Raw genomic sequence first — 13,627 nt, 5'->3', positions numbered from 1 at the left:
ACACACACACACACACACACACACACACACGTGAGAGCGAGAGAGAGAGAGAGAGAGAGAGAGAGGAAAGGAGGAAAAAAATGCCAACTTGACTCCGTGATAGGAGAATGGGATAGGACTGAAAAGGCCTCCAAGGAGACAGAGAAGTCAATGATTCTGTCAGGTAGATACCAGCTCTCCCTAGTTAACTGTGACTCTAGCAGCATCTACTGCACACCGCACTCCAGAAGCTGGCGCTAAGATCCCATAGGCAGGTTGGCAGTGTCGGAATGGAGGTGTGCTCCTCCAAGCCGCCAGATCTAAGGGAAGAAAGATGGCTGGCTTGAATATGTATGGTGAACAGCAATGGCAGAAGGCTCTACACTTGTTCTGAGGAGTCAAAGACCAGTCCCAGCCACAGTTCTCTGTCCATGAGATGCAATGGAAAACCTGACCAGGACACATCTGCTAGCATCAACCTTACAAGTCTGAAACGATCAGTACAGATGCTGCCGAACACTGAGTCCTCACTTCTCCTTTTAGCTAGTACAGCAAGGAGATACTGGAGAACCTCACACTGTGACAGCCAGCTCCTCATTGCAACATACCTGTCGTGGAAGCTTGTTTAGTGACCTCAGATAGTCTTTGTCCATAATGCAGTTTCCAAGTGCATTCCCAAAACTCCTATGGTGACAAAGAAATGAGAATTCAGTTACAGCATCTGACTGGCTGCCACACCACCACAGGGCTGCAAACACAAGAGAGGAGACGGACCCTAAGCTTCATTCAGTAGTAATAGACCATCTGCCATCTGGAGTCCCTGGGCTCCACTGGCTCTGAGAACAGAGCAGTCACATGGCACATGACTCTCACAATCTCCTGCTAATGGCTTTGTCTTTAGTGGGCGGAACAGAACTAATGGAGTCTTTAGGAGCTCCGGGCTAGTGGGAGGTTTAGGTCTCTGTCCTCTGGGACTATGGACCACTGGTCTCTTCTGTTTGTTCTTATTTTTGCTTCCCCACCACAATACATGCTCACCCTTGCTCCAGACCCACAGCAAAAAGGCCAGTCAATCCTGTACTAAGCCCTCTCAAAGCTGAGCCAATCTACGCCTCTGAGTCATATATTCAGCCAACTGTTCTAAGAACTGACCGGTGACTTGGCACCTGACAAGCTCTGAGCCCTTCCTGGGAGGGAAGGGAGGACCCAAAACTCCTAACAGCATGGTCAGAATTCAGCCATTTATTCGCTGGGAAGTCCCTAAGAAAGCAAGGAAACGTGAGATCAGGGTGAACTGAGACATCTTCCCATGCTATTGAGATTTCTGACCCAAGTGAATGTGTCACTTCCTCGGAAATCAGAGCTGAAATGAGGCCGCAGCCCCTGCTTCCTCCTTACCTAAGTGCCCGCTTCAGCCCGTCAGTCACTGCCTCTTTCCTGGCCTTCTCCAGGGACAGGGCCTTTGACCTGAGGCCCTCACTAACGCCATAGCCCACGTCCTCATGATAGGAACCATCCTGAGGTAGAAAGGGAATAGAAAGCTGTAGCTCTATTGAAGAAGCTGTCTTTGACTGCCCAGCTTCTTCTCTGACCAAAAGAAAGAAAATAAACAAACAAGCCACCCTACCCCTGTGGAACCCAGACATTGCTGACGAGGAAGGACACAGCACACAGTTTAAGATATCAATCATGAGAAGTGCTGTCCAGAACTGCCTGGGAAGACGCCTGTGCTCGGTGCCAAATCTTTAATATTTAAAGCTTTAAGGTCAATAGAAATTAAAAAGAGTTTGTTTTTACACACACACACATACATGTGCACACAGAGGTATGGAAGTGCTATGGGGCTATAAACGGAACTTTCAAGCATAAATATAGTAGGGCAACAGCAGCGGAAAATCCCACCTGAAACAAACCACAGAAACAATGTGACATTCTGTGATAGAAGTGCAGCTCAGCCGGACAGTAGAGCAAGCCCTGTGACCCTGGGACTCGGGTAAGAGGCAAGAAGCCTCTGCCAGTTTAAGCACGACCTAGGCTATGTACTGAGACTTCTTCTACAGTGCTCTATAAAATTAAATACACCTGTCGTCTCAGATGCAAGAGGCAGAGGAAGGAAGACTGAGCTACAAACACCCAGAGGCCTAGAATCAGACCGTCTAACCGCATGCTTCTCACCCTTCTTATGCTATGACACTTTAACACAGTTCCTCATGTTGTGTGACCCTCAACCATAAAATAGTTCCCTTGCTACTTCATAACCATAATTTTACTAATGTTATGAACTATAATGTAAATATCTGAAATACAGATAGTCTTAGGTGATCCCTGGGAAAGAGTCGTTCAACCTTCAAATAGGTTGCCACCCAAAGAGGTTCTCAGCTGAGCTAAAGGGTATGGGACACAGCATTGATTCAAATAAATGATAGCATCTAATCCCCTAGGACACTTAGATTCTGTTGTTACATTATAGAGATTTTCAACTGTCAAGTTACACACACACACACACACACATACATATATATATCAACTTAAAATAAGATACATTCTTTCTACATTGTTTTGAGGGGCAGACGAGCAAGGACGCCTGAATACAGCATCCTAGGCACGCTGGCCGAGACATCCCTGGTTTCCACTCTAGACTCTCTCCCATTGTCTACATGGTCCTCCCAGGCAATAGTGGCACTCCACCCCTCACCTTTAACTGCACCCTTACAAATGCACAGACTCCCACGTAGAACTTGCCATTGTTGAGGTCAACAAAATCTAGGAATGGGAAAGAGAAGCAGTTGGAGAGATACTGATCCCTGTGCCTCATCCACGTTCCTCAGCTGTCAATCAAACCCACCTGCCCTGTGTCCTAACTCACTCGACCCTCTTGAGCACAGGTAGTGCAGTTATGCAGTAAGGAATGTGAGGCAGGCAACACGCACAGAAACATACCCACATTTTGCTGGGTGATGGAGTGTGCCCAGCCATTGTAACCAAACATCTCATTGGCCAGATTAATTACCCGATGACCTTCAATATAACACACCTAGAAAATAATTTTAAGAAAAAGCTATTAAAATGTCTTTGGCATTTTTAAATGTGAAAGTCATTTATTCCTCATGTGGGTATTTTGGTTTTGTTTGTTTTTTTTTTTGGGGGGGTGGGTGTTGTTTTGGCAAAACTTCTATTCCACAGGAAGCTTTACAGCAAGTATTTCAGAGAGTTTTGGAAAAATCAAACTAGAACTACCAGCTATCTCTGGGAAGGGATCAGACTCAGGAAAAAAAGTCAAGCTGACATATGACTGTTTTATGGAGGACCAAAACCATACACAGAACTTTGGCATGGTGGTAGCTAGGTGTACAGACATGCTTTGTAGGCAGGAGGCCAATACTCCATCCTAGCACCAAAAAAACTGAAAGTAAGACCTAGCATGATGGTGCACATCTTTAATCCCAACACTCAGGAAGCTGAAGCAGGTAGATCTCTGTGAAGGCAGCCCGGTCTACAGAGTGAGTTCAAAGGCAGCCAGGGCTATATAGAAAGACCCTGTCTAAAAAAAAAACAAAAACAAATAAATAAAATTGGAAGCAAGTGGCAAAGGGAACATTTTTAAAGATGATGTAAAAATCTCAACATGAAATCTAAGAGAGTATTTGTTTGGGCTACTGCAAATGACAGTGAAGGCTGGACCCACCCATCTTAGAGGTAGAAAGTATCTCATAACAGGGACCCAGGGCCTCTGGGATCCATGAAATCTAGTAAAAGCAAAAGGCAGGATCTTCTGTCAACAACTAGATACATGCCCAAGACTCAACTTACCTTCTGACCTCCTCCAGCCATGCGGCTGCTAATGTACTCCGGACCTAGCCTCTGCCTCAGAGCTTTCTGGATAGCCTGGTATTCATCGGCTGTATACTGGCTCTATAATCCAGAAGAAAATCAAATTGCTATGTGTGCCATTTCTCCCACAGTGAAGCCCTCTCTGAGTTTCCAGATACAGCATCTCTCCCCACTGGTAAATCCTGAGTAGAGCTGAGTAGGTCAGCAGCAGGAGAGCACCCACCTAGCAGGCAGGCATCCTAAACCCAGGGAGAAAAATTAGGCATTCGTGTATACATGAATCAAAGCACTGCATGACACCCTATACAAAGCCTAACTTTATGCACTCATTGAAAATTGCTTTTAAATGGCTGTGACCTGGACACTAGATAGATCATAGTAGCAGGGGAAACCTATCTCTAAGTAAGGGACCTTGGCACACTCGGCCCTAAATGGAATGTCTTCATTAAACCTCTCCCCTCAAGGCTCAGGGATCTTTGCAGAAGAGGCGGAAAGATTCTAAAGCCAGAGATAACTCTAAGCAAACAGTGCCTTCCAGACAGAAGAGGACTGACATATACAAACTCACAAGAGACTGCAGCTACACACACAGAGACATGCACAGGTTCAAACCAGACAAAATCTCCGTATTGAAAAGGGGAAGTGGATGCAGAGTCCCACCAGAGCCAGGAAGATACTAACCAAGGGGCTATTTATAGTTGATACCTGTGGGGAGAGGAAGATCAGGAGTGTCTGGATCTGTCAAGGCCTGTCACTATGTAGCAACCACACATCTGGGGGGTGGGGCATGCTGAGGAGTCGTTGACCAATGAAAAACAACCCTATGGGGCTTGGGGGGTTTTTTGTTTGGTTTTGGTTTTGTGGCCTTTTGTTTTATTTTTGGTATTTTTTTGTCTTATTGATTTTGTTTTAATTTTTGTTTTTTTTTTTCCACATTTGGAGGGATTTATTTTGTTTTGATTTTAGAGAAAGAGCTTCAAGCTCGGTAGGTAGGGAGGTGAAAATATTTGAAAGGAGTTAAACATGATCAGATTATATTATTGTAAGAATAAAAAACCTTAAGCTGGACATATGGCAGATACTTTTAATTCTAGCACTTGGAAGGCAGAGGCAGGTGGATCTCAGTGAGTTTGAGACCAACCTGGTCTTCATAGTGAGTTCCAGGACAGCCAGGGCTATGTAGAGAAACCCTGTCTCAAAAAAACAAAAACAAACAAAAATTAATATAAAGGTATTGCTTTAAAGTACTGAGAACCTGGGCCAGAGAGATGGCTCAGTGGTTAAGAGTATTTGCAGCTCTTCCAGCAAGACCAGAGTTCAGTTCCCAGCACCCACATGATGTGAATCACAACCAACAATAATTTCAGCTCCAGGTGATTTGACACCCTCTTCACACACATGTCCTAAACACTATACATCCAAATAGGGTGAACACAAAAAATTTGCACCCAAATGTAATCCCTTGTACTGTTAGTTTTTAAAATTTTATTGTATTTCTAAGATGTGTCTATTTCACATATGCATGTGTAGGCACAGTATCACCAAATGTTCTGGGCTCAGAGGACAGCTTGCAGGAGTCAGCTCTCTCTTTCCACCATGTGGGTCCCCGGGACTGACCTCAGGTCAGCAGACTGGCAGAAGGTGTCTTAGTCCCTACTACTAGTCTTTTGCTGCAAAGTTCACAATTACACTTCGTTAATAAAGACCTTAAAACAAAAGGGCAAACTCCTACACCATGCTGGGACTACAACAGCTCAGTAGCAGAGCACTGAGTTCAATCCTCAGTAACGCAGAACAAAACAGCCAAGACCCTGCAACCCTGCATCCAAAGGAAAAAGGAAGCAGTGACTAGACATGACAGCAGCATTTCAGCCTAACATCCCTCACTTAAGCTCCTTCCGTAAGGGATAAAGCAACCAGTTACCTGTCCAAAGAGGAGCACAGACTTCCCACCAACACAGGGAGGATGGGTGTCACACCCTCCGTGGACAGCTTCTTTAGCCCCAGCCATGTTGCCTCTGTTTAAAAAAAAAAAACATTAAAACAAAATTCAAAGAATGCTAAAGTAAAAAGCAAGGGAGAGCCTCTATCCCAAATGAGACAAAGCACTTACTTAAAGGACAAAGTCCCTCAGGATCACCTAGGATCTACCAAGACATACAAACCTATAGTTGTTCCCACTTTCAGTTAGCACATTTACTATTATGGGATGGAAAAGGTGAATATTTACTCTGAGAGCATATTGTACTGTACCAGTATAACAAAACTCTTGCTGTGGAGGCAGACGATGGTACCACACACCTTAATCCTAGCATTCAGAAGGCAGAGGTAGACCATCTCTGTCTCAAAAAACAAAATAAAATTCTTGCTCCAGGGAAACAGTCACTTTACTGCTGCCTGAGTAAGTACCACAGAAGGAGATGTTAAACAGCTTGTCTCTGGCAATTGGTTCACAATGTACGTTATATATACCAAATCATCATGGTGGCTGGGTCTGGGCAAATGCTTGCAGGCTCAACTGCTTAGAAGGCTGAATCAGAAGCCCACTGCAGCCCAGGATCTGGAGTCCAGGATGAACAACACAGTCATCTCAAAACAACAGTTATCATACTATAACCTTACAAAGCTAGAGGGAATAAAGAGGCTATTTTGAGAGGCCTTACTCTGTAGTTCCAGCTAGCCTGAAACTCACTCTGTGTATCAGGGCAGCCTTAACCTTGTGGCCATCCGGTGGCCTCTCCTTCCCAAGAGCTGGGATTAAGGGTGTATGCTACCAAGCCCAACCTGAGAAAACTATGCTTTTATATTAAAAAACAAATTATAACTATTTAGCATAAGGGCATTGTAATTCTGGTTTCTATGGGGTTAAAATGGAAATAGAGCCACAATAATAAATAACTCAACTGTTTTCCAAGAATCACTCTAGTTAGTGGGAGAACACTGTTTTCTAGAAGGGAAACAGACCAGGTGTGGTGGTCCATACTGGAGAACCAGCTACTAAAAGCCTAGGCAGTACATCAAGACCTCATCACAGGAGAAAAGAAGGGAGAGCAAGAGGAAAGGAAAGGGAAAGGGGGCCTGCCTATCCAGGGTGCGCAATATAGTAGACTCTGACAGAAACAGCATCACCAAGCTAGACTCTGGACGAGCAGCAGCAGCTGGGAAACTTGTAAAAAATGCAAATTCTTACATTCCTCCTCAGGCTTCTGAAGCAAAACTGCCTCAGTACAGACTAAAAATAGTCTGTTTCAAGATGCCTGCCTCACAACTCCACTACATGCTCAATGTGCCTGAAAACCCACAGTCGGTTAGAGATAGAGCCACCAAGAACCACACACAACTCAACATCTATCATAGCACAGGTCTCCATGGGACACTACCAGAGGCAGAAGCATTTTCTGAGCTCTTTGGTGACACAGTGAGTTTTGAACCTAGCCTGAAATATATGAGACCCTATCTCAAATCTCCACCTCCCACATACACACCCCAAAATAAATAAACTTCTAGAACTACTCCAGTGCTCAAATATGTATGTGTGTATATATATATATATTTTAGAATTATTTATATTATATATATATATGAATACACTGTAGCTGTCTTCAGACACACCAGAAGAGGGCATCAGATCCCATTACAGATGGTTGTGAGCCACCATGTGATTGCTGGGAATTGAACTCAGGACCTCTGAAGTCAGTGCTCTTAACTGCTGAGCCATCTCTCCAGCCCTATATATTATTTTTTAACAAACAGAAACAAAAAATTTAGTGGAGTCAGCAAAGGCTAGGCAATAAATACTGCGTGTTGAAGCAACACAGACTCTGTCATACCTACTCAGCTGTGGAATGTTAATGTAAAAGCAGCCAGACAATTCATAAGTGGGCATTTCAGCTGAACGCTGTATGTGGAACAGATCTGCCCATAGGCCACACTATCACCACCTTGCTATAGCTCATGCTGTTTTTTTTCCCCCCTTTGGTTTTTCGAGACAGGGTTTCTCTGTGTAACCCTGGCTATCCTGGAACTCACTTCATAGACTAGGCAGGCCTTGAACTCAGAAATCCTCCTGCCTCTGCCTCCCAAGTGCTGGGATTAAAGGTGTATGCCACTACTGCCTGGCAGAGATGATTTTCTTTAAATCATCCTTTTTAAAAGGTAAGCAGGGCTGAAGATGTACAGTGTCTTCCACACGAAGCCCTGAGTTTGATCTCCAGCACCACATAAACTAGGCATGATGTTGCAGGCCTGTAGTCCCAGCTCTTAGGAGTGAAGGCAGAAGGATTAGTTCAAGGCTCTCCTCAGCTACATGGTGAGTTTTAGACTAGCCTGGGCTACATAAGACCATGTCTCAAAAAAACAAAAGGTAAATAAGGACTCAGCTCAGAGGCAGGTTCAGGAAGCATAAGTAAAGAGATGCATTCATTACTCAGTCCTGGGGTGGGGTCAGGGGCAAAACAAGCGAAATGTTTTTTATTCTTTTCCATTCCCTCATTACCTACAAGCATTTCTAGAGACTCGAACTTTGACCTTTCTCCCTCCTGGCAACTCTTCTCATGTTTTCAAAGCAGCAGCAGTGTTTCTAAAGAACCTACAAAGTGTGAACCCATTTCCTCAGCTTGAAGAGAGTAATGGAATATTGTAAGGAAAGGAAGACTAAAATCATACTCATTCCCCAAAAGGCCATTTTTAACAGTGAATGGTCAGTCACCAAGCTCTATCACAACAGCCCAGAGAGGAGTGAGAAAAAGATCAACTAGGACAATGGAAAGAAAGGATGAAGTATAGGTATGTATCACAGGGGCAGAAAGAGTAAGATCTGGGCCATCAAGACGGCTCAGAAGGTAAGGGTGCTTGCCATCAAGTCTGACAATCAAAGTTCAATCTAGGGGAACCATGGTGGAATAAAGAGAGGCTTCTGCACACTGTCCTCTGACCTCCACATCCCACCCAACCAAGCCCCACAGAAGATAATTAAAAGCAATTTTTAAAAAAATTCCACACTAGACTTTTTGCTACTGAATCACTGAAGTGGTTATGCCATCAATTCCCATTATTCATGGCAAATATATGAAGACCCAGCCTGACTCCATCTTGGGCTTTAAAGCAATCTAATAGTAAAGACAAACTAGACTCATTCCTGTTCACAATTAAACCTGTTTCTCAAGGACTAGGCTATGTCCCATCTGCAACCTTAACTACAAATGGTTCTGTATTGTCTGTTTCAGGAATGGTTATCATGTCTTTGTTTCAAAAAGTTAATAACTATCTTGCAACCCATCATTGTTGCAAAGGGGTTGCTATGGCTACTGGTTATTAGGACTACCTTGTAATGCCCAACTTGCAACCATGTCTTTGTTTCAGGAGGTCTTTAGGACTAACCTCCTATGCTTTGTTCTGCCCCTGTAACCCTGACTATTTTGCCTGCCAATTACCCCATTTGAAAACCCCCTACCCCTGAACTATAAAAGTCTTAGCTTCCTCACATCCAATGCTGACCAGTCCAACCCTGCCTCAAGTGGAGGCAGCCCATGTACACAAATAGAAAAAGCCTGTTTTCATTCATTGCTTGTTTTAATTAATTTGCCCATGATGATGTGAATCAGTGTCCTTCTCCTCCCATCTTTGGGATTAACATATAGGACATTATTTGTTTGAGTTGGGGTCTCATTCAGGCTGCCCTGGAACTCACTGCGTACCCACTCCCTGCCTTCTCAGTCCAACTCATATATTGTACAATGTTCTACTATCAGAATAAACCAAAACTGCACAAAAGAAAGGCCTTGTCCAGAAAGAGGCAAGCCCACAGCCTTCTAGTGGCAGGTGCTGGAACTCCTTTCCCTTCACAGGTGACTGGTTGGTGTATCTTACATATTAAGCTTGTGCCTGTGGGGGAGTGTTAAGGGTGGAAGGACAAGAATAGCAATCCTGCTTCATATTCAAATTGTTACCACCACAAGCCCTGCCTGCCTACATGAGAAATGAAGTTGGCCCCATTCTGTACTTAACTTTTGAAAATAATGAACATATCTCTTGTTTGGTCTTATAATTTCATCAAAGCATACATCTAAATTATAGATGAAAATGTCACCCAGAGCTGGGCAAGATGGCCCACAAGTTTAATCTCAGCACTTGGGAGGCAAAGGCAGGCAGATCTCTGAGTTCTAAGACAGCCAAAGCTACAAAAAGAAGAATGCAAGCAAGCCCAGCCTGTTGGCGCTCTCCATTAATCCCAGCACTCTGAGGCAGCTGGACCTACATAGCAAGCTTCAGGGCAGCATACTAGAGAGACCCTGTCTCTAACTAATCAATTAAAAAGTATGAAAAGAGGGAAGGAAGTTGCCAAAGCATCCTTAATTGTGAATAGTGTGCGTCTATACACAAAACCCTAAAGACTCCAACAGAAAAAAGTCTTAGAGCTGATAGTCACTTTAATAAAGTACCAGAGTGCAAAATTAATACACAAAAACCATTAGGCTCTGTACATACCAATGACAAACACAATTTGTATTCACAATTACCACAATAAACAAACTTCCATGGAATAAACCCAGTCAAAGGGGGGGGGGGGCGGTTCTGTGTAGCCCTGGCTGTTCTGGAACTTACTCTGTCAACCATGTTGGTCTGGAGCTCACGGAAATCCACCTGCCTCTGTCTCCTGAGTGCTGGGATTAAAGACATGCACCACCACACTCAGCTAATTTTTTTTTATTTTTTTAAACTATTTATGTGCATTGGTGGTTTGTCTGCATATATGTCTATATGAGGGTGCTGGATCCTCTGCAACTGAACTTATAGACATGCGGTTGCTGGGGAACTGAACTCAGGTCCTCTGAAAGAAGAGCCACTGCTCTTAACCACTAAGCCATTTCTCCAGCCCACATTTTTTTTTTTAAAGATTAGAAATTTTGAATCTTAAAAAAAAGGCCGGGCAGCGGTGGTGCACGCCTTTGATCCCAGCACTTGGGAGGCAAAGGCAGGTGGATTTCTGAGTTCGAGGCCAGCCTGTTCTACAGAGTGAATTCTAGGACAGCCAGGGCTACACAGAGAAACCCTGTCTCAAGAAAGAAAAACAAAAAAAATAAAAACAACAAAAAAACCCCACACACATTTAATGTTTGTATTATGTAAGTATGGGTGTTTTGCCTGCATTCTTATGTGTGTACCACAAGTTTGCCTGGTGCCTCCAAGTCCCAAAGAAAGTATCCCTTATAACTAAAGTTATTAACAGTTGTAGCTACCATGTGGGTGCTGGGAATTGAACTCAGGTCCTTGAGAAGAGCAGCCAGTGCTCCTATCAACTGAGTCATCTCTCTAGCCTCGATGTTTGGTTTTTTGTTTTTGGTTTTGGTTTTTTTCGAGACAGGGTTTTTCTGTGTTCCTCAATGGTTTTTTTTTTTTAAATAAAATATAATCACATCATTTCCTTTCTCTCTTCTCCAATCCCTCATATTTCCCTCTCAACTTCATGGCCTTTTTCTGCTTTGTTTTACACAGACAACATAGACATACATATATAAATATAACCCTAAGTCTGTTTAATGTACATGTATGATTTTAGGGCTGATCATTTGTTACTAGGTAATCCGTCTGGGAAAGATGGAGTCTCCCTTTCTCAACAGTCATTAATTGTGTGTAGCTCTTCATCTTGAAGGGGTGGGGCCCTTCAAGACTTCCCCCATGACATTCCAACATTCCAAGTTGGCATATCAACTAGTGCTGTAATTGTCCAGGTCTCATTAAAGCAGCAATATTGAAATGTCAAAGGTGTAGTGGAGTCAGCCTAGATAGCCATCAACTTAATCAACTGATGGATAATTCAAACGATACACACGTCGGAATTTTATTCTGCGGAACAGATTCTACCGAAACAGACAGGTTCACTGAAGGGGTTCTGAGATGAGGGGGGAAATGGGAGGGAGAACTAACTGTGGCTTCAGGATTTTATTTAGGAGTGATGAAAATGTTGCGGAATTCCATGATGCCAGGGGGTTGCACAACCCCCAAGCATCTGAGTAACCAGAGAACTGTACACCTCTGAGGAGTGAATTTAAACGTACTAATGCACGCCTCGTTTTTCAAAGTCTGGAAAGGCTACCCTGAATGTCAAATTCCTCAAGTCCACCGTGTCTTCTCAACCCCACCCACCCCCTCCGACTTCACCCAGTCCCAGACAGTCCTGTTAACAGTCAGCGCGCGTGTCCCACCATGCAGAGAACCGCCACCACCGCCCGGGCTGCCCCCGCGACCCGTCGCCTCCCTCCAGACCCAGCCGAGCCCTGGGGGCTTCCGGACTCGGCCTCCCTAGCTGAGACGCCCCCTTGCGGGGACCCCACGCCCCGCGACCTCACTCACGCGCCTCGGAACGTGGTCCCGTGCTGGAAAGCCGGAGGGGGTCTCGCAAGGAAAGACTGAGACGCAAGCCCAGGGGACGCCGGGAAGAAGGTCCGCGCCCAAGAATAACAGAAAGAGGAGCCGTAAGTCAAGTCCGAAGGCGACGAGAGCCGGAAAGCAGGCTGTCGCAAGTCAGGTCGCGAGCTGGAAGCGGCCGAGGATCCGGCATCCTGAGCCGCCCGTGGGCTGTTCTTTCTCCGCCTGCGGCGATCAGCCTTCCCGCCGCTAGGGTCGGCTTGGAGCCGTAGCACTTCCTCTACCTCGGCGGTCATTGCTCTCTCTTCAAGGATGCCGCTTCTCCTAAGCCCCCGAGGCTGACTCTTCGCCTTCCATCCGGTTTCCGTAGGCACCCTGCGAGAGTTCCTGGTGTGGCCCGGAGCCAACTTCTCTCAGCGCGCTCTTCAACTCTGAGACCCTGGCAGCTAGAGGGATTTGCCCTGAAATTCAACCAGAAGTAACTGGATGACAGTTACACCGTGACGACTCTGGAGTGGAGAGGAAAAAAAAGCAGATAAGAGACTTTAGTCATCACTCCAAGTTAAACACAGACCGATCCCAGTTTATGATGTTTTTTGCTTTACAACAGATCTACATCTCCAATGTATAGTTTAAAAACTGAGAACTTTTTTCATGGTCAAGCCTTCAGATTGCTACAATTTAACCAATTCATAATAAGGCCACTATCTCCAGGATAGTGGATGTGTTTTCCTGGATGATTGATTTAACCTTCCCAGGAACACGGAGTCAGATGCAGTTAATAAATAAATTGAAAGTTCCTTAGCACATTGTAGGGCCCATGCCGACAAGACCAAGATAACAGGAAAATGACACTAGCTACAAACAGAAACTCAGAAGTTTCTGGAATTAGCTGGCCACTCAACTTGCCCATTTCTTGTACAGAAAGAAAAGAATCTCTCAGGTCGGTAGTGGCACATGCCTTTAATCCCAGCACTCAGGAGGCAGAGGAAGGCGGATCTCTTGAGTTCGAGGCCAGCCTGATCTACAGAGTGAGTTCCAGGACAGCCAGGGCTACACAAAGAAACCCGGTCTCAAAAAAACAAAAACAAAAACATCTTTTGAAACTCTGCTACCGGCTGATGGAAGAGTACAAAATTTGCCAGTCCGGTGGCACAGACCTGTAACCCGAACCACTCAGAAAGCTGAAACAGGAGAATCCCAAATCAAGGAGAGCCTGCTCTTAAAGCCTGTAAAGTAAAAAGAAGGTTGGCATTATACCTTAGTAGTAGGACTCTTGGCCTAGCATGTATGAAGAAGTGTACTCAAGCCCAAGGACAGGAGAGCAGAGCCTGAGCATCCAGATCGCTCCACAGTTTAAGAGCACGTGCTATTTCAGAGAACCTGAGTTAGGTTCCCCACATCCAAATTAGGCGACTCACAACTACCTATAACTACAGTTCAAGGGAAC

The 13,627-nt window shown here is 44.8% G+C and overlaps 1 protein-coding gene across 4 annotated transcripts in view; it reads right to left on the bottom strand.

Annotated features, from left to right (window-relative positions):
- Rad52 (RAD52 homolog, DNA repair protein) overlaps positions 1-12,498 on the bottom strand; it is a 20,060-nt gene extending 7,562 nt beyond the window's left edge. For 2 of the 4 annotated variants that reach the window (XM_031383196.1, XM_031383195.1), the window contains exons 1-7: positions 12,163-12,498; positions 5,735-5,828; positions 3,790-3,891; positions 2,920-3,013; positions 2,675-2,742; positions 1,378-1,496; positions 588-663 (exon numbers count right to left, since the gene is read on the bottom strand). In XM_031383196.1, coding sequence (XP_031239056.1) covers positions 588-663; positions 1,378-1,496; positions 2,675-2,742; positions 2,920-3,013; positions 3,790-3,891; positions 5,735-5,828; positions 12,163-12,473 — 864 coding nt within the window. In that variant the 5' untranslated portion in view covers positions 12,474-12,498. The remainder of the gene's footprint in view (positions 1-587; positions 664-1,377; positions 1,497-2,674; positions 2,743-2,919; positions 3,014-3,789; positions 3,892-5,734; positions 5,829-12,162) is intronic. The other 2 variants (XM_031383194.1, XM_031383198.1) reach the window with 2 other exon arrangements.
- Between the last annotated feature and the right edge of the window lie 1,129 nt (positions 12,499-13,627).

This window comes from Mastomys coucha, unplaced genomic scaffold (assembly GCF_008632895.1).
Source record: "Mastomys coucha isolate ucsf_1 unplaced genomic scaffold, UCSF_Mcou_1 pScaffold20, whole genome shotgun sequence".
Lineage (NCBI taxonomy): Eukaryota > Metazoa > Chordata > Mammalia > Rodentia > Muridae > Mastomys > Mastomys coucha.
This window is presented reverse-complemented; position numbering and strand designations above follow the sequence as displayed.